General features: G+C 31.1%; 2 protein-coding genes across 3 annotated transcripts in view; both read left to right on the top strand.

Annotated features, from left to right (window-relative positions):
- Positions 1-179: 179 nt before the first annotated feature.
- On the top strand, positions 180-12,257 carry LOC148305973 (la-related protein 7-like). Its single transcript, XM_088265885.1, has 8 exons — positions 180-398; positions 504-793; positions 3,578-3,745; positions 4,832-5,194; positions 5,684-5,830; positions 6,291-6,468; positions 9,698-9,918; positions 10,693-12,257. Exons 1-8 carry the CDS (start codon positions 392-394, stop codon positions 10,918-10,920), a joined length of 1,602 nt encoding a protein of 533 aa, XP_088122011.1. The 5' UTR covers positions 180-391; the 3' UTR covers positions 10,921-12,257.
- Positions 12,258-15,847: 3,590 nt separating this feature from the next.
- The window catches only part of LOC148305972 (carotenoid isomerooxygenase-like), a 14,379-nt gene continuing 3,844 nt past the window's right edge, over positions 15,848-26,382 (top strand). Inside the window, exons 1-9 of one of the 2 annotated variants that reach the window (XM_088265888.1) lie at positions 15,848-15,897; positions 22,557-22,671; positions 23,016-23,127; positions 23,902-24,048; positions 24,128-24,238; positions 24,806-24,903; positions 25,274-25,354; positions 25,986-26,066; positions 26,269-26,382. The exon at positions 26,269-26,382 is cut by the window's right edge and continues 8 nt beyond it. In XM_088265888.1, coding sequence (XP_088122014.1) covers positions 22,560-22,671; positions 23,016-23,127; positions 23,902-24,048; positions 24,128-24,238; positions 24,806-24,903; positions 25,274-25,354; positions 25,986-26,066; positions 26,269-26,382 — 856 coding nt within the window. In that variant the 5' untranslated portion in view covers positions 15,848-15,897; positions 22,557-22,559. Of the gene's footprint in view, positions 15,898-22,556; positions 22,672-23,015; positions 23,128-23,901; positions 24,049-24,127; positions 24,239-24,805; positions 24,904-25,273; positions 25,355-25,985; positions 26,067-26,268 lie in introns of those variants that run through there. The other variant, XM_088265889.1, reaches the window with a different exon arrangement.

Here is a 26,382-nt window from a genome sequence, read left to right as displayed (position 1 = left end):
GAAATTTGGGGTCTCAATTTATTCGATTACCCTTTCGTAATAACCGTTGTTACAGAATTACGGCGTTATACAGAACTACGTAACGTAAAAAATCGTTTTTCGATTATATCGATTAGCTAAAAGAAAAAACCATCCCTAAAGTGTCTTTGGTTATAAAATTGTCTCTGCTTTCAGCTGTCACTACTGTCACCGGCCGTTATCTATGGTGGTTTGTCATTTTTAAATCTTCGTCGATTTCAGTCGATTTTGATCCTTTTCGCTGCATTGTGCAATAGGGTTGCGGTTTTATCTTAATCAGTTTTTTTAATTTAATGTAAAATCATTTTATACATTTCTTCAAAATAATATATTTGAAGGTAGAGGATTTTTCTCAGAAAAAAGATATCTGAAAATGTCAGGTTAGTAATTGGGTATTGCTTTTTTCTGCCGGATTTTTCACTTAAATTGGATAACATGTTCTGGTTTTACGCATGGCTATTTTAATATTGTTATTTATTTTTCAGAAACCGTAGAAGAAACTGAAAACAATGTACAAGCCAATCATAAGAAAAGACGGCGCCATAGGAAGAAGCAATTGTACGCTTCTATTCTCAAGCAGATGGAGTTCTACTTCAGTGACGCTGCACTGTCTAAAGACCGTTTTCTCGCGCAACTTGTAGAGAAAGACCCTTTTGTCCCTCTCGATGTGTTTCTTAGATTTAACAAAATCAAGGCTTTGACAAACAAGATATCGGACATTATGGGAGCACTTCAGGATTCCAAAATTCTAGAAATCTCCGAAGACAACTTGAAGGTTTGAATAGTTAATTTATATCAATTATATAATAATCGTAAACGATTTTCTTTCATAAAGTTGTATAAATAAGTACTGTAAAATGCGCCCTTAGCACTGGAAAACTCGGTGAGGGCACATTATTGTGAATTGTAGTTTGTAAGTATGGGTTTAATTAAAAATAAAAATCCATCTATCTTTTTGTCTTTCCCAGATACGACAAATGATTACTAATTTATCCATTATAGCTTGTAAACAGAAGGAATGTTGCAAAATTATAATTTAAAATTTTGCAATGAACCATGTGTATTAATTTAATATGAACTAGTTAACAATGTTGTTAAAAAATATATTTGATTGGTTGCTGAATACTTTATTTTCTTAAGCGTTTTTACCTTAAAACGATTATGAAAGCGGTAATTTAATATATTAATAAAAAAATTATTGTTTTGCTATCAGATTTATTTAAAACTGATACATAGAGTAACAATTTTGCAATTCGGATCTGTATTTACCAGGGAGGAATATATTTATGAATAGTAGAATTTTAAGGATAATCTTCATTTATTTTTCCCTTCTATGTATAGTAAACACTAATGACTATTGTAGAAAGTTTTTTTCTGAATTCAGCTCCTGTAATACTGAATTATGAGTTCACTTTATTATTCATTCATTTTGAATTCCTTAAAAAAAACTAATATGACAGCAATATCCAATGAACTATTTTTTATCCGAAAAAATTGTATCTACAATAAATTGTATATTATTTTTGAAGATATTCCTGATGTTTGATAATAAATCATTAATAAACAGTTTTGTTATCAGTCTTCAATTTACTCTAAAATATTGATAAATTTATGGATTTTTACAAATTTTTTTATTTATTTAGGAGGCATGGCAAAATATTTCACAATATTTTTTTAAATACACATATAATTCTGTTAAATAGTAAAATTATATTCTTTACAGTAATAGATTTATATTATCCACTGACACTTCGTGATGGAATTGCATTTTTAATTTATTATTAGATTAAAACCAATATTTTTAGCTTTTCCACTTTTTTATTTGACCAGCGACCGGGTTTCGTCGTTACCGACATCATCAGACTGGTGAGAGGCTTTACAAATTTGTATGTTATATATAAAAGAAGGCAGGTTTAGCTATGGGAAGCCCCATTTCACCGATCCTTGCTGAAATATTCATGGATCATATGGAAAAATCCATTACAAAATTAAAATCTTTCAAAAACGTTAAATTTTATCGCCGCTACGTCGATGATATACTAATTGTATGGTCAGGAAGCCAAAGACAATTAGACATTTTCCTAACAGAAATAAATAAAATTAATAAATCAATTCAATTCACTATGGAACTGGGCGGTAAAGTAATAAATTTCCTTGATTTAAAAATTAGCATCGAAAACAATAAATTAGAATTTGCGATTTACAGAAAACCCACATACAGCGATAACATCATTCATAACAAATCTAAGCATCATATTTCCCATAAACTCGCTGTATTTCATAGTTTAATTCATAGGCTGTTGTATGTCCCATTAAATAATGATAATTACAACTCTGAACTTAATATCATAAAGACGATAGCCTCCAATAACGGTTATGAATGTGGTTTAATTGATCAATTAATTAGGAAAAAACAAAAGAGACTTGCAACATCTCAATTAAATAAAGCTCTCATTACAGAGACTTCAAAAGTAGTTAAAAAATGGGCTAAATTATCTTTTATAGGGGATAGTAGCAACAGAATCGGAAAACTAGCGAACAAAGATGAATGTTCCATAGCCTTTTATAATAATTCAAATCTGGGGAAGATACTAATTAATAATAAAGATAAAAGGGAAAAAGAAACAAATTCAGGCTCATATTTATTAAGTTGTGGATCATGCAGTGCTGAATACGTGGGGCAAACAGGACGATCGTTTAAAATAAGAATAAACGAACATGTCCAAAGTTGGAGAAATAAAAAAGAAAACTCCACTTTTGCAAACCACTTGATAGAGTCAAATCATGATTTCGATAAAAATTTTAATGTAAAAATCTTACACAAATGTAGTAAAGGTAAAAAATTAGATAGGCTCGAAATTTTGGAAATAAATAGATTAAAAAATTGTCATAATAAAGACATATTAAATGATCAAGTAACACACATTCATTCTCCCTTACTTTACCCATTAGAAAAGAAACAATAGATGCCTTAATGTCTTGTCGATAAGAAATGACTGCCGGGAAATTTACATTTCAGAGAACTTCGGACTCCCCCCGGACAACCACAGCTTAGTGGAAGGAGCCGTCAACCAGCATTTCCTGATACCTCGTTACATAATTTAAATTCATTTACAAAAAATACAAATCTATTTTAACTTTATATAAAATCGTGCTTTCAATACAAAAAACCTTTATAAAAAAATATTTAAAATATCATACAATACTTAAATTCACTAAAATTAAATTAATTTCTCATAAAATTATATCAAATCATGGTTATCAACTCCTGCCTTCTTTTATATATAACATACAAATTTGTAAAGCCTCTCACCAGTCTGATGATGTCGGTAACGACGAAACCCGGTCGCTGGTCAAATAAAAAAGTGGAAAAGCTAAAAATATTGGTTTTAATCTAATAATAAATTTACAGTAATATTTAAAAAAATAATTGCCGTTATTTATCAACTTTTTCATATTGTAGTTAGATTTACTATTACAAGTTGAAAGTTTTTTTTATGACGAAAAACTGGTTTTTGTACATGTTGTGTTTATGATTATAAAAGTTATCGGTTTTTAGGTAAAGCGAATTACACCAATGGCGCCATATGATGCAGATGCACGCACTGTGTACGTGGAGAGTATCCCGGTAACAGCCGACTTGACGTGGCTGACCAGTGTATTCCAAGAACATGGACCGATTGCCTATATCTCTCTGCCAAAATACTTTAACACCAACAGAATAAAGGTACTTTATTTTTATCATACATCTCCTGCATATCTTAATGTAACATATCCTGCAAATCTCAATGTAATACTTATTATTTATTTCAATGAATTCTGTGTGCAGTATTTCAAATGTATTAATTATAACATAAATTGAACTGTTTTTGGACCAATTAGCACTTTCACCCACTGAATGAATAAGTCTATAAGTAAGTCTGGATGGAAATTTAGATCAAATTTATAGGTACAATACATACAATCTGAAAATGGCTACAAAGCAACACCTGTTTAATTGCAATTTGATCATTAATCTCACAAAGGCAAGGTGATCAGCGTATTGTTCAGGCACCATTCCAGGGTAATAATAAATAAGTATTAGAGTGGAAATCACTTATATTTATTTTGATCCCTCTGGGAATCAAAACAAGGGACTGTAACCAAAAATGCGGTACCCACCACACTGTTAATTAGTGAGTTCCCATACATGTACTGCCAATATTCAACGCTACACAAACTGTATTTAAAAATATATCGTAGTCATACAGGAAAAAGTGACCAAGTGCATTTTTTACAAAAACGTGATAATTGACTATTTGATATCTTACTAGCTTAATATTGCCCTGAAAAAAATCCGAAAGGATTTTAAACTTGGAAGTATAATATATTGACTTGTTAAAAATAACTAACTGCATTGATGTTTATTTTCTTGCTAAGCAAAAGTGACTTGAATGGCCCTCCTGAACATTTTACGTTTTGTTAGTTGGTCACTTTCTTCTGTACGACTACGAGATATATTTATGTATTAATTTTTAATCTTAATTATGTAGCTATATATAAGGACCGTAGTCCATTTGATCTTCACATTCGTTTGATAATGCCCTAACAAGGCGAAACAATTGTCACAATATAATTTTTTATGTGTTTTTTGTTAATAAAATACAACTTAGTAGACTCAAAAAATACGTGTTTGATTTAAAATTAATACATAAATTAAAATGGAGTTCTACAAATTAAACGCCAAGTCAATAAATACGATATAAATGTTACCTTTTAATAAATAATCATTTTTATTTATTTTAGAGTATTGAGTCTTCTGTTTTATTCACAGGGTTTTGCTTTTGTGGAATTCCAATCGGAGGAAGATGCAAAAAAATGTCTGGAGAGCTTCACCGCAATGGGGCGCAAACTGCCCACCAATATAAAAGCTGAAACCCTCGCCAGTTGTCAGGGCTTTCAACCCGATATAGCGGAACCACTTTCCAAGTCGGAGAGCGACCAGGAATGCCATGATTTCAAACAGGATAAAAAAGAGGACAAGGAGCTCAGTGTGGAGGAACCACCAAGAAAGAAAGCCAAGAAACGACATAGCACAAGTAGTACGGATAGCACCGCTGCAAAAGAACAGAAGGTGGATGAGAAGAAGGAAGATTGTGAGGGAGGGGACAAAGAAAATATTGCAGATGCGAAAAATGTATATAAAGTTTTTTTATAAGCTTACATTAAACCATATTTTGTCATATCAGAATTTTTTTAACCTTTCCGGTACAATAATCGATGTCCGATTTTCTCTGGGGAGTAGGTTCTTTTTACATGATTTTTTTTTACAAAGTCTATAAATTATGTAAAAATAAATTTAAAAAAATAAAACTTATCATCTCTAGGTTTTATTTTATGACAAAATTACATACAAATGTCCACAGATGTTATTGTTATACAAGTTGTTACATCATACCGACTGACAGACGGACTTCGACGTTTATTAACGTCAATACTCCTTTGAGGAAAGTACGCACCGATGTTTATTTACGTCCATACTCACGGAAAGGTTAAACTGAAAATTTAAAATCGCTATGATCCCCTTTCTAAACCTGTAGCTTTAATACACGATAGTATAAACTTAATTTTAATTTAACTGTAACGTTTTGATTTGCATTTTATTTTATTACGCATTTATTTGCAGGAAGCAACCGAAGATAGTGCCACAGAACAGTCAGAGAGTGCGGCAGAACAGGAACCGACATCCGGAGGAGGAGACGTCAAGAAAAGTAAACCTGTCAGAAAAAGGAAGAAAAAAGACAGACACAGAGCGCATAAGGAACGCGAAAAGGTAATGTGAACTTTACGGATTACATATTTTCTCTAGGTGGACTTTGTTATTCAAGCATAATGGGGTTTTATCATTCGGGAGAACATTCATCACTTTTATTTGTTTCGTGGCAAAGCAGCATTTCAGTAAGTTAACAACATGCAAATGTGTGTGTTTTTGGAAAGTTGGTACCAATATCTTTGAAACCGATGCAAATGAGATTTTATTCCTTTAGTATCCTGCATTATTTGTTTTTCCAGTATTTTTTTGTTTATTTTTTAATTATTATTAATATCATATTATTAAAATCTGTTTTTTTCTAATCTGAAAAATATTTTCTAGCCTTATTAAATTAATGTGACATTTTTTTTTTCTGTTCATTTATACTTTTATAAAAAAAAAATTATATGAAAACATCTCGCATCATTTTTCATTTTTGTCACAATATTTGCAGCAAAATTAGTATTGAATATATTTGCAGAAATCTCTGGAGCTGACAGCCCGAAGTTTACAATTAATGTCTAAGTGTGAATGGAAAGTTCTTCGGAATAAATACCTGACGCTGCAGAGGAAGCACATGAAGGCTCTAAAGCAAGTTCTGCGGACACAACACTCATTGCCGGAGAATAGGAGCAAGTTTCCTGTCCCAGTCGCTCCAGGTTTATTATTCACACATTTCTTTACCTTTCAATATAGATTTCAAATGTAACTCTTTCTATTGCTGCATTCACACCATGAGCGAAAGTGGTTGGCACTTATTTTTTTGGAAACCATTGATTTTTTTTATTACAGTTTCAGATATGTAAGTAAGTTACTAACTATTAGATTGATAAATTAAATGTTTCAACTTCGAAGATATTGACATTCTTAATATAATGTTTAATTCCTCAAAAACATTTTTTTACTTTGCATTTCTCTTACTCTTGAACACAAACTCTTCAGTTACTACTAAATAACTAGGTGTAGATTAAAGATTAAACCCTTACTGGTCCAATGTCGAATCTCATTCGACATCGATTTTTTCCTCTTAGGTCCCATGTCGGATGTTATTCGACATTTCTTTCATTATTAGTATTATTTATTTAAACTCCAAACCTACATTTTTGTCACTCGTATCTATTACAACAGTATGTGGAGCAGAGGTCAAAATATTTTTTTCCAATTAGAATGTAACTGTCTACCTAGATTTCTTTTTTCAATTTTGGCAGGCCGGAAAGGGTTAAGACATATTTTTTTCCTAGAATGTCCAATTTTACCATGCATCTGTTTTTAAAAAAAGTGATTATTTTGGACAATATTAATATGTAGTAGGAAAAATAAGCTACATTTTAAGCCAAAAAGCTTAATGTCAATACTTAGTGCAGAGAAATTGAGGTTTGAATTCTTTTTAATACTGCCCTGTCACAGTGTACCAAACGCGTGATGGGCTTAGTCGAAGGTGTCACTTTCTTTTTTCAAAACAACGCTTTCTGCCCTATAGCGGGTAAATATTAAGTTTAAAATATGCCTCTTTTGCTGGGATATGGTACATTTTCTGGGCATTTCGAAAACATACATAACTTAAACTTGTCAATTTTTGATATATGACATTGTTGAAAAGAGTGATCAATATATTTCATCTCAGTTGAGACATCTATAATACATAAACATATGTTATATATTTACTTGTGCCAAACTTTATTAAAAACTAAAGTAAATATGATTTCTTTTTTTAAATCTGTGTTGGGTTGTGGTCCCGTGGCTAGTGTCGCGGACTCAGAAGTCAGAGTTTCTCGGTTCGAACCCACTCTACCTCAATTTAATACCTATTTCTAATAATGAGCCGCTTAGGCTCACAGAAATAGTATAAAATTGAAATACTTGTGTATGAAAGAAATAAATTAAATAAAAATATTATATAAAAAATATATGTTAAAATATATTTGTATATAAAAATATATGTTAAAATAAATATGATAGAAAAATAAAGGAGTTTATTATGATGAGGAATGTACAGTACAATCCCAATATTCCGGGATGTATAGTGAAAAAAATCAAATTTGCTGGTTAGTTCCGAAACAAAAAAAATGTAGGCAAATATTTTTTTTTATATAGGGTCCGCCATCTAAAGTTTTTTTTTTCAACTAGTGCTTATTTCGTGAATGGTAACACTTAGCTCATGTCTGATTTGACAGATAATTAGTTTTATCCTTCCGCTGAGCGAATATGGTTGTGTATACGCTTGAACAACGCTGGGAAATATTGCGACATTCGACTTACAGAAGATGCCGATTTTGCCAAAAAAATCATCTTTTCGGATGAAGCTCATTTTGATCTTGGCGGGTATGTAAACAAGCAAAATTGTCGTATTTGGGGCACAGAAAACCCGCACGCATACATTGAAAAGCCGGTACACCCAAAACGAGTCACTGTTTGGTGCGGATTTTGGTCCAGAGGCATAATTGGGCCATTTTTCTTTGAAAATGAGCAAGGAGTGGCCGTTAGTCAATGGCGATCGTTATCGGGCCATGTTGAACGGATTTTTGTTCACAAAAATTGAAGAGGAGGATATTGGCAACATTTGGTTTCAACAGGACGGCGCTACGTGCCACACAGCCGAAGCTACACTCGATGTTTTGCGCCCCATTTTCAAAAAAAAAATGTTATTTGGCGGACCCTTTATGTATACCTGCTTGCTTAGTAAGACGCATGTGTTAATAGCATGACATGACTAGAAGCAAATAACCTTAAAAAAATTATTTTACAAATAATATACCACGAAGTATTGTTTGGATTAGAAGTGGGTTAGATCCAGTCAGTGAATTCGTACCCTAATACCGAAACAATGGATCTTTCATCAGATAAATTGCACCGATAAGGTATAATCAAATGATTGAATTTTTAACACAATTTTTTGATGATTAAGAAATAAAAAAGTTATCAAGGTATTTTGCAAATATTTTAAGCCATAAATACGACATATAATTAAGATACTGTTATTCTATCACTTTGTGAGGAATGAAGAGATAAGGCGTAGGACGCAGAAAATCTTGGTCACAACTGTCGTCAAGAAAAGGCGATTCAGTTGGCTTGGCCATGTACTCCGCAAGCCTCCTGAGAGCCTTAATCAAGCTTGCCTCTTTTACAAGGCATCAGGTCCGCGCCGCCCAGGACGACCACCGCTGACAAATCGTTGGCAGTTCTCGTCAGAACTTCGGGACGCGGATCTGGCTTGGAGACAGTTTGTGGACTCCATATTCTATCACTATGGAAAACAAATGTGTTCGGTCCTCAACACGTGTTTCAAAATTAAGAGTACCATTGTAGAAAAAAAATTGTTATTTTTTCTATGACCGAAGTGTCCCGGATAATCTGCTTCCCGGCTAGCCCGACCCCGTAAAATCAGAAGTGTATTGTACTTCTGATTTTTTACAGTCTCCTGAAACATGGTACACATATCGCTCACTCCTTTCAAGAACGTCATAAATCAAAAATCGTCAATTTTCAGTTGTGCACATTTTCGGAATGCCCAGAAAATGTTCTATATCCCAGCAAAAGCGGCATATTTTTAACTTTATATTTACCCGCTACAGGGCAGAAAGTGTTGTTTTTGCATTTTGAAGAAAATGTGTTGTTTAATTATTTTTTTAAATAAACTAAATATTTTTCAAATGGAGAAAAAATCTTCAGGTTTTACCTAAAAGATCTGTTGCACAGTAAAAAGTTCAATAAGTGGCTTGATGTTTATTTTTAATACACTGTCTTATATTTTTAAACTTTAAAAACATTCTCCTGAAAAATCAAGTTTTTTGATTTATGACATTCTTGAAAGGAGTGAGCGATATGTGTAGTGCTTAATAAGTACATCAAACCATTTTTATAGAAATATTTTGACATGTTTGATTTTAGGTTACACAGACCAAGTGGAAGAGCCCAAGCAACTGCCAGCTCCTCCAGAGATTCCCTTTGTGGAGGGAGTTATAGTCGCCGTGAAGCTTGCAGAGCCATGTGTGGACGTTAAATCCCTGAGGAGGGCCACTAAGGAGAATGTCCACGTCACATTTGTGGATGTCAAGGAGGGACAGACTGATATTCACGTCAGGATGGACAACGCAGAGTCTGCTAAGCAGGTATTAATGCATTATTACACTAGCGGTCTGTCCAACTAAAAGCCAACTGTCCAAATGTTTAATTTCTTAACATTTTTGTTAAATTAGTAATTTCAAATTTAAAAAAAACTTGTGGTGTTTCTGAAACTTTTTCTGTGGTGGCACGGAAGAGGGGCACAACTCCTATGGTATATGTTACTGACTTGTGCCCCTCTTCTGTTTTATCACAGATTTCATGTATATTATTTTTAAGAAAAAAACTCAAATTCATTCACATTTGTATATTGTGCCACCATTTTACATTTTTGAAAAACTTACTTCTTCTGAAACCACTCATGCTCAAGGGTGGCAGAATTTTGTTTACTATTTTGTAACAAATGAATTTTCGTAATTATTGGCAATATTTTCATTATAGCCAAATCTTTGTACACAAATTGAAATCCCAAAAATCAAAATAATATGAATGTTTAATCATTGGCAGAGTGGTAAATGTTGGACAGTGTATAAAGTCCGTTATATAGTCACTTCTGTAGTGTAGTGGTCAGCACGCTCGGCTACCATACTGAAGGTCCCAGGTTCGATTCCCCGAGGGGTCAAAATAAATATGGATGATTTTCGCTCTCATATTTATTTAATATCACCCTGGACCGGTTCCTGAACCAAAGGGCTGATCATCTTTCCTTCATGCAATTAACGATCAAGACAACAGTGTGTCGCTACGATGCATTGCCCTATGCGCCATTTGGTGCGGATAAGAGTTAAAAGAAGAAAGTTATATAGACGTGTTTGTTTCAGTATGCGGCGTCGGGAATATTCCCATCAGCACGGGTGCTGTCGGGGCCGGAGGAGCAAGAGTACTGGGAGGTGCTACGCAAGCAACAGAGCGACAAGTTCAGCAGCAAGAGGAAGGTGCGCGGGCGGGACCGGCTAGTCAACAAGGCGCGCCAGCTGGCTCACTCGGCCGACCTCAACATCTCAGTCTCTGCGCAGCTCGGGAAACAGCATATTCGCTTCGACGACTGAATCCTGCTAGCCCAAAACAACTTGCATTGTTAGGATAATAATAAAACAAACATAATATAAGGATCTCATGCGTTTTATTTATGCATATAACTAGGCACTGCTAGTTCCGCCAGGAACTCAAATTATCACTAAAATTGTTTTTATGAAATATATTTAGTATGCATTCTGTCAAAAACAGTTCCGGAAATTTATGAATAAAACAGAAAGTTTTATTATTCATCCAAGTTTTCTGTATTGCCTTCAAAGTAGGCCTTTTTCGAAATAATACGTTTATGCCAATGAACAATCCAACCATCAAAACATTTTTTAAACGCATTTCTCAGAATCGACTTTAGTTCTCGCCGCGAATTCTCTTTTATGCCTTCTATTAACTAAAAACGGTTGCCCCAAAATGTGAGTTTTGGAGAGCGAAAGAAGTCGATCGGAGCCATATCAGGTGATTACGGTAGTTCAATGGTATTTGTTAAGTTTTTGATGAAAAATTCGTTCACAATAATAGCCTTGCGCATCTTCAGTGGCCAATTGAGTTGACGAAACTAGTCGAGCGGCAGCATGTTTTGCGCCCAAACAATCATTGAAAATACTATGAATTGATTCGTAAGACACATAAAGTTCTGCAGCTATCTTTCTCTAACTTAAATGATAATTTTCGGTCACCATTTTCTTCACTTTAGGGATGTTAACTTCAGTTGAAAGCATTGATGGCTGACCAAAGTGAGGCAAATCTTCCACATTTTGACCACTTTTGAATGTACTGTAGCACTCATGCACATGTTTTTGATAATGTTGATCCAATGTTTTCTGTAATATTCTCATTAATTCTGCACACAAAATTCCATTTGCAATGCAACATTTGAGATAAATACTGTACACAAACCAAATGACAGATTGTGCTCAAACTCCGCATCAGTGTAGAGGACAGTTGTGTCAACTTAGCGACATAAAGAATTTTGACCTTTAAGGATGTTTTTGTAAATTATCAACTCCTGGCGTTTTTTTGACACAGTGTATTTCTCAAAAATATAGCTATTTGTACTTCTTTGCATATAAAGTCAATAATCATCACAAATAATAGTCAGATAAAATGAGGAAAAAATAGCAACACAATATGTAGGCGATTCAAACTATGTTAATGTAGAATTAAAATTAATTATACAAAAAACATATCATTATCATTTTGTTTTTTTGTGTGTTAAACACTAATTCAAAATAACTTTCCATTGTATTTATTAACACAAACTAATATGCATACATACTGGTGTCATCCAAGTATGTACTCATTATTTCTATAATAAATTTTATTATGTGTCATATTAAAAATGTGAAGTATTCCAAAGCATATACTTTTTCTATTTCTGCGCTATTGTCCTCATTGCTGAGGGTCGTGACCACCCTCTCCCCTTATCTTCAAAACATTTTGTGTAGTTGTCCTACACATCTCCCGACACACCCCTACTGCATCTGACAAACTTGTGGCAGCTTTGATTTGATCAGTCCATCTAGTGTGGGATCTTACTCTTTTACTACCTTTAACTCCTCCCAAAACCATTAAATTTTCAAGACTCATCGTTTCTTCTGGCGATGTGTCAGAAAAACTGAGCTGAAACTCGTCGCATAGCGACGGAGGAAATCTGAGGAAAATCTGTTATCTACATTTAGCTCTTTCAAAATGGGAATTGTTGTCCTTCTCGCAGTGCAGGTAATTCGAAGCGTACATCTCTGACATCTTGAAGGCATAGGAAAAGCATAAACAAGCTGAATTGTGAAAATGTGAATTTAGGTATTTTTGTAAGAAATTCAAAAGCTTCCATAATTTATAGAATTTAAAATTAAGAAAAAAAAATTATGCTCATCATATTTTCAAAAATATATTAACTTAATACCAAATAAAGACAGGCGCTGTGGCATAATTGGGTAGAGGCTCGACTCCGAAGACTAGCGTTGCGGGTTAGATTCCGCCAATTGAAAAATAAATTCAAGAAAGATTTATTTATAATTGGTCTGGATGTTTGTGATGTATTTTTCATATTTGCCTTCCTTATCCTCACTATCCTACCTGCAGACAAGCCTCTAAAATTAGAGGTTTTGCGGGTTATTCCATTTAAAAAAAACTACTATACGACACTCATATAATCATGTTATCAAATCCTGTTAATATTTGACCTTATGAAAACTCTATACAAAGAAAAGATATTAGACTGATCACCCCCTGTATCTTATCCTCGTACAGTTATAATTATATTCTCTAGGAAATTAGCAAAAATTAATTTTAACTGGATGTAACCTGGTCTAGTATACTTTTTTGTATTGAATTTTTATTACTAGGTCAAATATGTAAAAACGGATAGTAATTTCTTTAAATAGTTCTCTGAAATAGGTCATTGGTAACTTAAATCTAGATTTTCAGGAATCCATCTTTGTTATGTTAGTCACCATCTTGATTTATGTTTATTTACTTGAAAAAGCGATGTAAATATTTTTTGCATTATTGAGGTAGTAGAATAATTTACTATTTATGATAATAATAATTTAAATAAATTTAAATTTACTCTAACGATTGCAATTGAAAATATTGTAAATAATTAATGGTATTTTAAATTACCCTTGTAAAATATCGTAAACGCTAGTAAGAATAAACTTTTTTGTTAGTCAATACAAGCATACATACACCTGATCTAGAAAAAATCCTACACTTTGGAACGATCCAAAGATAGCTGCGCATTAACCTTTGTATCAAAAATCTTATTTATATATAATATTATAATTTACCAATCACAAAACCTCGCAGTCTCTATAGCAGCAGCATACATGATTAAATTCCGAGCGTCACAAAAAGAAAAGCAAACAATTTTTTTTGGAGGTTTGTAGAATATTTTCGTTTTTTATTTCCAAATGTCCATTTATCATAGATTATTATGGAAGCTCACACTCCAAATGCTAAGCTGAGCCTATTTTCAAAAGATGATAAAATAAATATGAGAAGATAAATGCATGACAAGAATGAATAAAAAATATAATCGATATTCATATTATTTCATTTACCTTTTTTATAAGTGGCCGGCATAATAATAATAGAAGAATACGGATTCAATTTTATACTATGTTCTCATTCCTCATGAAGACCCATTCAGGTTATTCCAATAGAAGCCCAAAGAACTGATTAATACTGGCTCAAAGGCTCGACCTAGCATGTGACGGTTGGGGATAACTGATTGTTATCTGCTAACTCATCATTATTATTATTATCTACTTTTTGTACATGCTTATGTAAACCGATGAGTACAGGTGAGTTCTTAGGATGAGTTATATCTTATCAACATTATTGATAGTTTCATAATATACATTTTTCAATATCAAAATCGCCCAAAACGAATGTACAATAAGTAGTAATAAAGTAAGCAATAAAAAATGGCAAAATACAATAATGTACAAATTTCTTCTTTGTTCAGTCATGTATTTTATTTATTTTTAAAAATATGTCATTTTAAAATGTGTATTCTTGGAGGATATTTCACAAAAAGCAACAATAATTAATTGCATATCAAATGTTTTTTATACAAAATTGACAAAAAAAATACTTTTTTATCTGTAACTTCGGATACTGTAGAAAGATACAGGTTTTTACATGTACTTTTATGCACATCTTCGCACATATAAAAACATTGATATTTATTATTTGGTCCTTTATAAAACATTCAAAATAAAGTTTGCCTTAATCTGCTAAATACTGTGTTTGTGCCAAAAAAAGTAGAACCAAAGCGAGTTTTTTCGTGACAGTTTGATTTTTTTTCGTAAAGGTGAAGCCTTAAAAGAATGACAGTGTCTGAAATGGTTCATTAAATTTTGTTCGGGTGATTTTTCATTAAAAATAGAGAAGCGCTCTGGACGTCCGGTTAAAGTCCACGATGACCAAATAAAGGCCATAATTGATACCGATTGCCATAATTCAACACGGGAAATAGAAAGGAATCTAAACGCATCGCAAACATGCATTTGAAATCACCTAAAACATCTTGATAAACAAACAATAATTGATATATGGGTACCTCATAAAACGAGATTAGACAAAACGCATTAACCTTTGAGATATGCTTCTTAAACGCAATTAAATTGACCCATTTGAGAAACCAGTGATTACTGGAGAAGAAAAGTGGGTCATCTATGATAAAATAATACAAAAAAGATTTTGGACCATGCAAAGAGAAATTGCTCAAATAACTTCCTAGACTGACATTTCGCTCACTCCTTTCAAGAACGTCATAAATCAAACCTGATTTTTCAGGAGAACGTTTTTAAAGTTAAAAAATATAACACAATGTATTAAATATAAATATCAAGCCACTTATTCAACTTTTTACTGTGCATATATATGTATATATATATATATATATATATATATATATATATATATATATATATATATATATATATATATATATATATATATATATATATATATGTATATATATATATATATATATATATATATAAATATATAAATATATAAATATATACATATATTATATATATATATATATATATATATATATATATATATATATATATATATATATATATATATATATATATATATTATATATATATATATTTCTAAGAAAATTTTACAAAATCAAAAAATATGGTTAAAATATTATAATTGTTTTTTACAAATACAAAGAGAATCAAAAAGAAAGTTCATTATCCTATATATACGAGTATATATATATATATATATATATATATATATATATATATATATATATATATATATATATATATATATGTATTTATTTTTTTGTAATATGTTATTTGTTTTCATTTGGGGGTTTTTGAAATTGACTGCTTCATATATTCACTAACTATGTTTATATATTTACATATCTACTTGTTTAAATAGGGAAAATAATACCTAAAATATTTCATTATCTCAGTTTACATCACATATACCGTACGTGTGAATTTTCGTGGCGTCACTCGGTGAGTGTACTTTTTGCATTTTATTTATTATTTTTATTATTTATCTTTTCTTCGTGCATCCTCCATTTTCTTTCTTCTTAATTTAACTTAATTCGTTACTCTGTGTTAATCATTAAAAGTTTGCCAAATTTACTTCGATAGATTTTGATATTTTACGAATTGACACATTTACTTGATAGTTTTTTATTTAATTAAGAAAATGTTTGATATTATTTATTAAAAGCTTATGCTTAAACCTTATAATATAAAACTAAAACTTAGTTAAAACCGGTTGAAGAAAAGCATAAAAAATAAACGAAGTTTAAATCAAAGTTTTAATTTTATTTTATAGTTTTATAAAATGTGTCACAAAGTACCGTTCTGCGAAAAAGATTCAAGAAGTTTTTTGTTTAAAAATCAAGATATTTACAAATAAATAATGGGACTTCTTGAGGATGCGTAATATTTAGGTAATTTAACTTTTTTCTCTGCTTCCGAAGTGTAAAAAAGTGATTTTTAAATTTTTTATTTATTCAATATTACCCCGGACTGGTGCATGGAGCGGAGGGCTGATCACCTTTCCTTCGTGTGTTAACGATTAAAATGACGCTGCGGTTATATGATGCAGTGCACTGTGCACCATCAGGGTGCGGATAAGGGTTAAAAATATACTATGCTGCTATTGCATAATTTATATTGTTATTAGAAAATAAATTCAAATAAACCATCACAAGACTCCGGTACTATACTTTTTGAAATCTATAAAGAAATAAGGGAGATATAAAAGGAAACTATTTTTATTTTATTGGCAAAAAAAAACAAACAATTCGTGGTGACCTCAAGTATGGTGTATTTACTTGTGTATTTGTCTCGACCCCAAGACGGGTTGTCGGGTTGTGGTACCGTGGTTAGGGTCGCAGACTCTTAAGTGAGTTTTTTGGTTCGAACCCACTCTACCACAATTTGATACCTATTTCTTATAATGAGCCACTTAGCTCACAGAAATAATATGAAATTGAAGTATTTGTGTGAATAATAAAAAAAACACAAATATTTATCTTTTTTTAAAAACAAAATAAAACAAAAAACACTATCTCAAAACTTGCGACCCTGTGACCACGCGGGGTTTAGGTATGTATCTTTTACGCACTAAAAGCCCAATATACGATAAATCGCAACTTAATTTTCACTGAGCCCTGGTAACATTTGGCGTAATTGAATTTTCGCTTAAATTACCGTTTTTGTATTGAAAAAATAAGTTTTTCTTCAAAATAAATATTGTATATGGTTTTGAAAAGAAAGGAGTTATTTAAAGGTAGGGTGTTAAAAAAATCATAAAATATTTTTTCAATATACATACGTAGTCATACAGGAGAAAGTGACCAAGTGCATTTTTTTTACTAAGACGTCATTATTGACCATTTGATATCTTACTAGCTTAATATCGCCCTGAAAAAATCCCAAAGCTATTTTAAACTTGGAAGTATAATTAAAATATTGACTTTTTAAAAATGACTAACTGCATTAATGTTTATTTTCTTGCCAAGCAAAAGTGACTAAATGGCCCTCCTGAACATTTTACGTTTTCTTAGTTGGTCACTTTCTGCATATTCCAAAAAAGTCAAATTCCGATATATTTTTTAATATTGCTCGCGAAAACTGCGTACTGATGCAATATGTTTTCAACATTCTAATATTCTTTGTTTCGATAAGCGAATATTATAATAAAATCCTTGTTAAGTATGTTAAATTCGATATTTTCCTCGATTGAAGAGCCTATTATATTGACTATTCCAAACGTATAAACTATACTATTAATTATTTTCTCTTGTATCAATTTCCTAGCAAAACTAAGGGGCAATCGGTTACATTCCGGTGTTGTATGTTTTAAAGTTGCTTCTTTAGCTTTAGAATCTGCTAATTCATTACCAAATATTCCTTTATGGCTTTATACACGCACACCATTATGGTTTATTGGAATACTGGCCGTCCCGTTATTTAAAACTAGTTTTATTTTCCGATGTGTTATATAAAGAAAATGACGTAGCATTCACTGAAATTGGTAGTCATTTTTAAATTACTGCGAAACAAAAATAAGTTTCTCGTGCAAAATATTAAAGATGGACTTTGTATTAGATTATATCATTAGTTTACCTTATTTGTTAGTACATTAACAGTGTAGGTTTTTTCATATTTTTTTTCGAAGTCCGATAAACCTATACCAGGGATCGGCAACGTGCAGGTGGCGAACCCCGTTTGGCTCTTTAAGCTATTTGTGCGGCTCTTTCTTTCTCAAAATGACAGTTTATACAGAGATTTACTTTTTTAAAATAATTCTGTGCACATTCATTTTAAGTTTGGTTGGGTGAGGAGGGATGGTGCCGTTTAAGCACATATGACCCCTCATAAAACCTTTCTCTTGTTAAAAATTAAAAGAAAAGAAGCTTTGAAAAAACACAATATGTAGTTTCAAACCACATGATTTGTACATCGTTGATAGATGTATAAATCTGCGCAATAAAAGTATCACTGATTAAAAATCTGTTACTTAGAAAATACTTGTAGGTTCCTTCAAACATTAAAAAAAATTAATTAATTTATTGAAAATAAAAAAATTCCAAACCGTTTAGCTACTCTTTTGGTCCAAGAGGTTGCGACCCCTGAACCTATACCGACCGGTCCAGTGGGATTACAGATCACGGAGACAAGTAATGATCTATGACTGCAGATAATCTCATAATATTGTATTTCGTCTACAATGGAACTGTCCTTTCACTTTACTTATGAATAATATTTTTACAAAGTAGGTAACGAGTACCTATAGTAATGAATGTAAAACGCCATTATTTTAATTGTATAAAAAAGTAGTTTAAAAGGACGTTTATATTAATTTTTGAATATGTGCAATGCAATACCAAACAATTCTAACAGAAATTTAAATATTTGGCAACCAATCACTTCTATAACCTTGCACAGATAAATATAAAAAAAATTAATAAATAAAAATGTTGATTTTTTTTTAATATTAAACATATTATACGTCTTAATCCAAGAAGAAAAAACACAAAAAATATTATAAAAATAAATTATATCACACAAACATAAACAATAAATATTAAATGCAAGTCCCTCTCCAAGCACAAGAGCTCAGTCTCTACTGGAGAGAACTGCGTAATTAATTTTAAGATTGTAAAGTAGAAATGTCTAGAAAATGAATAAAATTTAAAAAAACTCCTGTAACTGTAATAAATTAAATTAAATATAAATTAAAAATAATATGTATTTATGTATGGTGATGTTTAAAAAAAACATTACGGATAATATTAGAATGCGTAGGGCAATGATAGTACCCATGTGTGATAATTTAATTGTTTTAGATTAGTTCTATAAGTAAGTACTTATTACGTTTTATTGTGCTCATAGCACACGTCAGTTCAAATTCAAATTCGGCTTTGTAAATATATTAAATCTTTAAAAAAACAGTATTTCTTTTAAACTAGCCGCCAGATAAGATTGTATACGTTTATAGGGTGACCATAGTGGAAAATAAAATAAAAAATAAACATTGACTGAGTGGAAATTATAATTTTAACACACGAGGATAATAAAGCGAAAAATTAAATTGACATTTAATATATCACTTGAAGTTTCAGAAATGCATATAAAATACAAAAACAAACGTACACGACTTGATATAAGAATGATGAAATTTCATTAACACAATCGTTAAAATCATTTTTTATAGTTAGCTGGTGAAACATTTAACGAACATTATTCGATTGATACCTTATATCAGTGTTCCGCAAACTTTTTTGTTCAGTTACATATGCCAAATCAAGAAATTTTACAGGTTCACCAAAGATAAAAACAAAGTTTATTTAATTTGGATTCATTATTAAAATTAATTTAATGCGAAAATATATATTACACGTTATGTTTAATCCAAAATCTAAGCCTGCTTAACTGATCACAGACGATCAAAATTTGGAGCAATTGTTGATAAGCTGCTCTCATCTCTTCGTTGAACGTCCCAAGCGTAATTTTTTTGTTTGTTTAATAGCGGTTAGAGTAAAAAATCCCAATTCGCACAAATAAGTCAGGGTAACTGGTAAAAGAATGCCCGTAAATACCCAGACTTCCATATTCTTCTTCATATTTGATGAGATGTCAAAAAATAATATGAAAATAACTCCTGTAATTGGAGATAATCCAGATTTTGTGAACAAGTATTTGGACACACTCAAAATGTTGTAAATAAATTATCTGGTCAAATTATAAGCTCAATAATAAAAATGAAAATGGTATTTTCTGGCGTTTCTCATGTGTGTGATTATAATCCAGGATTCGGATCTCACATACTAATATAAGAGTTTCTGCTTAGTAAAAAGCTTCTTTACATCTCACCAATAGATGTCTCTAGTGAAGTTCTAGTGATTCACGAACAAGATTTCTAAATTGGTTCATATATATAGAACTTTTAAGAATTTGAGTAATGTGGTTGTCAATAATGGGTGGAATTGGTGAATGTTACACGTGTGTAAAGTGATCACTTAAACCAGCCTATGACGGTCGTAAGCCCCGTAAATGCCCAGACTTCCATATTCTTCTTCATCTTTGATGAGATGTCAAAAAATAATATGGTAAAAGAATTGCAATAGCACGCTTTGAAAGCAGTGGATATAATTTTTTTATATGCAGCCAAAAATGTGGTAGCTCTGTTTCGGAAATTTTCTGTTTTAATGTCCGATCAGTTTTTAGCTCCATAAATTCTTCTTGCTCGTTTATCTGTAAGTGACTTTTTCCGCGGCACACGGCGCGGAACACTGCCTTTTATCATGATATTATATACCAAAAAAATTTATAAATAACATAAAAATAATTTACAAAAACTCTAAACTTTCTTCATATAAAAATATTCATTCAAAATAGGGTAATGAGAATAATCTTAAAAATATCAATACAGAATGTTTGTAAAAATAAGAAAAACAGCCAACGAGATATAAATGAATTCATTTATAATATATTCAAATAACACTTACGTCACCGGACACGTTGAAAAATCAATATTTTTTTATCAGTGAGATCATCAAATGCAATATGCCATTCCCAGTATTGATCCTTTGTATTGTATGTACTCAGGGGCGTGCATTCCATATACGCAGAAAAGCAGTGCCTATCCTAACTTACCCGCGTGACATAAAAACGCAACCAGTACCTACCCTACCTAACTAAGTAGTAATAAAAGTTTCATTAATTGATTCGGCAGTCACTTTGTCATAAAATCTATCCATTTTTTTTTTATTTATTAATTTTCCACTGCATAAAAAATTTTACTATATTAAATATCAAAGAAATAATATTAAAAATAATAAAATATTAAGTTATCATTGTGAATTCTCACAAGTTATTAGGTAATTCTATTATATAAGAGGTAGATATATTCGATAGATAAAAAGGTCATATAATTAATATGAACAAAGGATAAAAAAACACATTTTTTATCTTTGACTGTCAACAGAAATAATTGAGTTACGTAAAGTAGAATTCCTATTAACCTGCCCGCCAAAAACCTTATCGTTTGAATATGACGAATAACACGTGTCACAATTATACATATCGCTCACTCCTTTCAACAAGGTCATATTTCAAAAATCGTCAATTTAGAGTTGTGCGTGTTTTCGGAATGCCCAGAAAATGTACCATATCCCAGGAAAAGCGGCATATTTTTAACCTTATATTTACCCGCTACAGGACAGAAAGTGTTGTTTTTGCATTTTGAAGAAAAGGTATTGTTTAATTGTTTTTTTTTAAATATCCTAAATATTTTTCAAATTGAGAAAAAACTTTCAGGTTTTACCTTTAAAGATCTTTTGCACAGTAAAAGTTCAATAAATGGCTTTATATCTATTTTTAATACATTTCACTATATTCTTAAACTTTAAAAATTATCTCCTGAAAAATCATGTTTTTTTATACATGACGTTGTTGAAAGGAGTGAGCGATATGTATGTATACTTTATATTTAAGATGACGCGTTTTTCTCTTAACCCTATTGGACCTGGTTACTACGGTCGTGTGGGAATATATTTTTTTATTTTTTTATTTTTTAAAAACAAGAGTTTTTACTACTAGCAACTTTGCTGGTTCCTGAAAAATTATTATTATAATGAAACTCTTGCCTAAATAGTGTTAGTTCTTGAAAACTTCCTTTTCCGTCCATTTCAAAATCGGTCTGTTTCCAATTGGATTAACAATCTCTTTACGGTGAATAATCTGATATGAATAATTTTCTTTAGTAAAATTCTTATTTTTTATTTTATAAACTCTAAAGCTTAAAATGTAGTGATTTTGGCACACAAAAACAAAATGTTTATTATTTGGGTCGATTTCAGCTTCATACCGAGAACCCTTTGAGCTGACGTAACTTTAGCTGTTTGAATGCCATGTGCTTTCGATAGGATTATGATCGTCGGAATGTTGCTGTTCGAGACCCTCTCTGCCGGGCATATCATAGTGAAGCCAGGGACATTGTCTCCTTGAACTTTTCAATGTTGACCAGGCTTTTTTTGGCTTGGCAGTGGCTTTGAGAAGTTCGTGGTCACTATAGATATTGGCGCCTCTGTGTGTTATTCTCTACAATGCTCTGCAGTGTAAAGAATGTTTATCAATTGACTTTGCAGAACATGGAGGAGGAAAATGAGACCAAATTATTGTATCCAAATAAAGATCTTTTTGGCTACAGTTCTCGTACTTGTGAAAAAGAAATTTTGCAGCCATTAAAGGGTATTCAAACAGGTTAGTATTACCACATTTCTTTAGAATATTATTATATACTATTTAGATACCCCCAGGACGACCACTGCTGACAATTCGTCTGCAGTTCTCATCTGAACTTTCGGACGCGGACCTGACTTGGGAGGATGCAAGGTAGCTTTTAGCCGATAGAAAAGCTTGGAGACAGTTTGTGGACTCCATATGCTCCACATAGGGGGCGGGTATGGTTTAATAATACATGGATGCGAGTATCATACAAATTGAAACTCATATGACAAAATATGATATTTGACAACAATACAATTTTACAGAAGGGCAAAATGTACTAAACTAATAAACTTATGTACAAACATATGTTATCACAGGTCAAATACCAACATGGGTTAATGGAACTCTTCTAAGAAATGGTCCTGGTTCCTACAAGGTCGGGGAAATGGAATTCGGACACATGTTTGATGGTTTAGCTCTGTTGCGCAGGTAATCATCATAATTTCAAATTATTTCCATGGAAATCTAGTTTAACCCATGAAAATATAAAATTTGTTTTTTGGTCCCAAATTTGATGATCTGCAGAATCTGTAAAAAATACAGATAAAATAAAATAAAATAACAATTAAAAATATCCCTTATTTCGAATTATTCACAAATTATGATATTACTACCGACTTGTTTTTTGAAAAAAAAAAACATTTTGAACCACTTACCTCCGTTGAAACAATTTGAAATTTTGCCTAATTTTTGTTTTTTTTTTTTTAAATAAGGAGAATAGAGAAGGCATACATCAACAGACCATTTGTATTCTCAGTCGCCCAGGTTACTTTTTGAGAATAAAAGCTTAATTTTTTAATGTACTTTGCGCCATCTTTATACGACTTCTAACTTCTTGCAATGAGTAGCATATTTAATTTATTTACGTATTGGTATTTTATAAAATATTTTTAACATTCATCAATATCGGCAGGCGCCGTGGCGTAGTTGGGTAGACCCTAGACTGCGAAACTGGCGTCGCGGATTCAATTCCCGCCAATTACAAAATAAATTCAAGAAAGATTTATCTTCAGTTGGTCTGGGTGTTTGTGACGTATTTTTCACATTTACCTTCCCTATCTTTACTATCCTACCTGCAGACCAGCATCTTAAATGCTTTGCGCCTTTTAAAAGAAACATCATTAATCAATTTGCATACTTAAACAAAAACGTACATAAATGTTTTATTACAATAAATTCTATGTAGCCTAATCATTTTTACAGTTTTAACATTCGAAACGGCGAAGTAACCTACCAATGTAGATTTATTCAAAGCGAAACCTTTAAAAGAAATCATAAAGCACAAAGAATTGTCGTCAGTGAATTTGGGACTGATGCCGTTCCAGATCCTTGTCGCAGCATATTCGAGAGGTTTGCCTTATTCTATTTTATAATAATATTAAAAATACCCTTAAAAAACAGTTTTAAATAAATATTTATAATATCTTAGACTTTCAGTTTTCTTTAACCCAGGAGAGGGCCTGTCTGATAACACAATGATATCCGTATACCCATTCGGAGACGAACTATATGCATTTAATGAAAGTACTAGAATTCACAGGTAATATTTGTTTTGTAGTATTATTCATACGAAACGCGAATATTATAAGTTTTAAAAGCCCAGAAGGTAAAATATATCGAGTCGTTTGTGGTTCCTTGATATTGTAGCGGACTTTTGATCCTGGGATCGGTGATTCGACCCCATAACCTATTTTTTTGAAAAACAGATGTTACACTTGTTTTTTTTTAATATCTTCAACCCCAATAAACGATTAATCGCAACTTAAGAAAAAAAAAATAAATAAAAAAAAAAAAATAATAAAAAAATAAATAAAATATATATATATATATATATATATATATATATATATATATATATATATATATATATATATATATATATATATATAATATTCCATCGCACCCAGAGAATCGACCGGTTTCTCGCGCAGCCGACCGCACACTGAATCATTCAGTTGGCGAGTTACCCCTTAAATAAATATTTGCATATAACACAAATACAAAAGATTGTTTCAAATAAATGGAAACTGTGTCGAAATCTGTATCAAGTATTTTTTTTAATTTTAAAAAATAACTTTTTAAAATTTTTGTGTGTTACTTTTTTCAGGATAGATTCGGAAACCTTGGAAACTACTAAGACAACAAATGTTGCGGAATACATCGGTCTCGTGATGCATACCTCTCACCCACATGTCCTGGCAAATGGTAATTTTACATACATTTTGTATATTAAAAGCATTCTTGACTTTGTGATATGGTAATACAACACTATCCTCATCTTTCATAGTAATACCACTTACATATTTAATATCTGGACTAGTCTCTGAAACCTTCATGTAAGTAACGTTCAAGATAGCACTGCGTCAATACGATGCAGTGCCCTCTGCATCATAGGGTGCGGATAAGGGTTAGAAGAAGTATGCACATACCAAAAATGAAATCGAGTGCAAAGGGTTAAAACCGGTTTTCAATCTGTATTGTCAGTTAAAATTATGTTATAAACAAATTATGTTATAAACAAATTATGTTATAAACAAAATTAGGATACTAATTAATATTTTTATTTTATTTACAGGAGATGTGTATAATGTTGGAATAGCAATAACACCAAAAGGCCCCGCTTATACTGTCGTGCGATTTCCTTATTCTGAAAATGGTACCTAAGACAAAAACTATTTATTTATTTTACCAAAAATAAACAAAATGCTTAGTGATCGGTAAATCCGTGTTCACTGCCCAAAAAAACTCATTTTTATAACGTTATTCTTCCCGTCTAAGTGAGCGAAATGATTTTATTAAAATCATTTCATTTATAGATGTGTATCATTTTAATGTATTATATATATTAAATGTTAAAATCAAACTGATTTTTGAGTATACTAAATTGTATTTTATTGTTAAGTTTTTTTAACAATAAAATTCTAATTAGTAGACTTAAAAATCAGTGTTTGATTTTTAACATTTTATATATATAAATAAAAATCTTTTGATTGAACAAATTAAATTAAATTAAATTAAAATAAATAAATAAAATTAAAATTATTTTCAAGAACTTGATACTCAATTTTATGGATAGCAAAAGTGAAAGCAATTAACCCCGCTATAAAAACAATTTTTTTTAATTCCCTATTTTATTTTATAACACCTTTTTTACAATTTCAATTGTTATAAGCTCTACCGTTAAAATGTTAAAAATATTTTATAGATTTTGTTATAAAACATATTTGAAAAAAAAAAAATTTTACAGTATTTTTGTAAATCTCGATTTATATTTGTTTCAATTTAAGGTAAGATGTTTGACAGTGCTACTGTTGAAGCTAGGATTCCTGCGATGGGGACTTTTAATCCAGGATACATGCATACTTTTGGTAAGAATTTTAATAATAAGTATAGATTTTTAAAATATTATTCACTTATATTACACAGCGCTGCAAGATTTAATCTTTATCAAAATAAATCTGTTTTAGTAGACACAATGTTTTGTAACCTGTTAATATAATATAAAATTAAAATAAATTAACTAATACGAGTTTATAATGAAATTTTTCATTATTCTTTTTTTGGTTTTAGGACTAACTGAAAACTATTTCGTAATTGTGGAACAGCCTTTAAAAGTTTCCATAAAGCATTTTGCGATAGCCCAATTAAAAAATCTCAGGATAGGCAGTGGTTTACACTGGACAA

The sequence above is a fragment of the Brachycentrus maculatus genome, unplaced genomic scaffold (genome assembly GCF_059751285.1).
Source record: "Brachycentrus maculatus isolate JH-2025_06_01 unplaced genomic scaffold, ASM5975128v1 h1tg000258l, whole genome shotgun sequence".
Lineage (NCBI taxonomy): Eukaryota > Metazoa > Arthropoda > Insecta > Trichoptera > Brachycentridae > Brachycentrus > Brachycentrus maculatus.
This window is presented reverse-complemented; position numbering and strand designations above follow the sequence as displayed.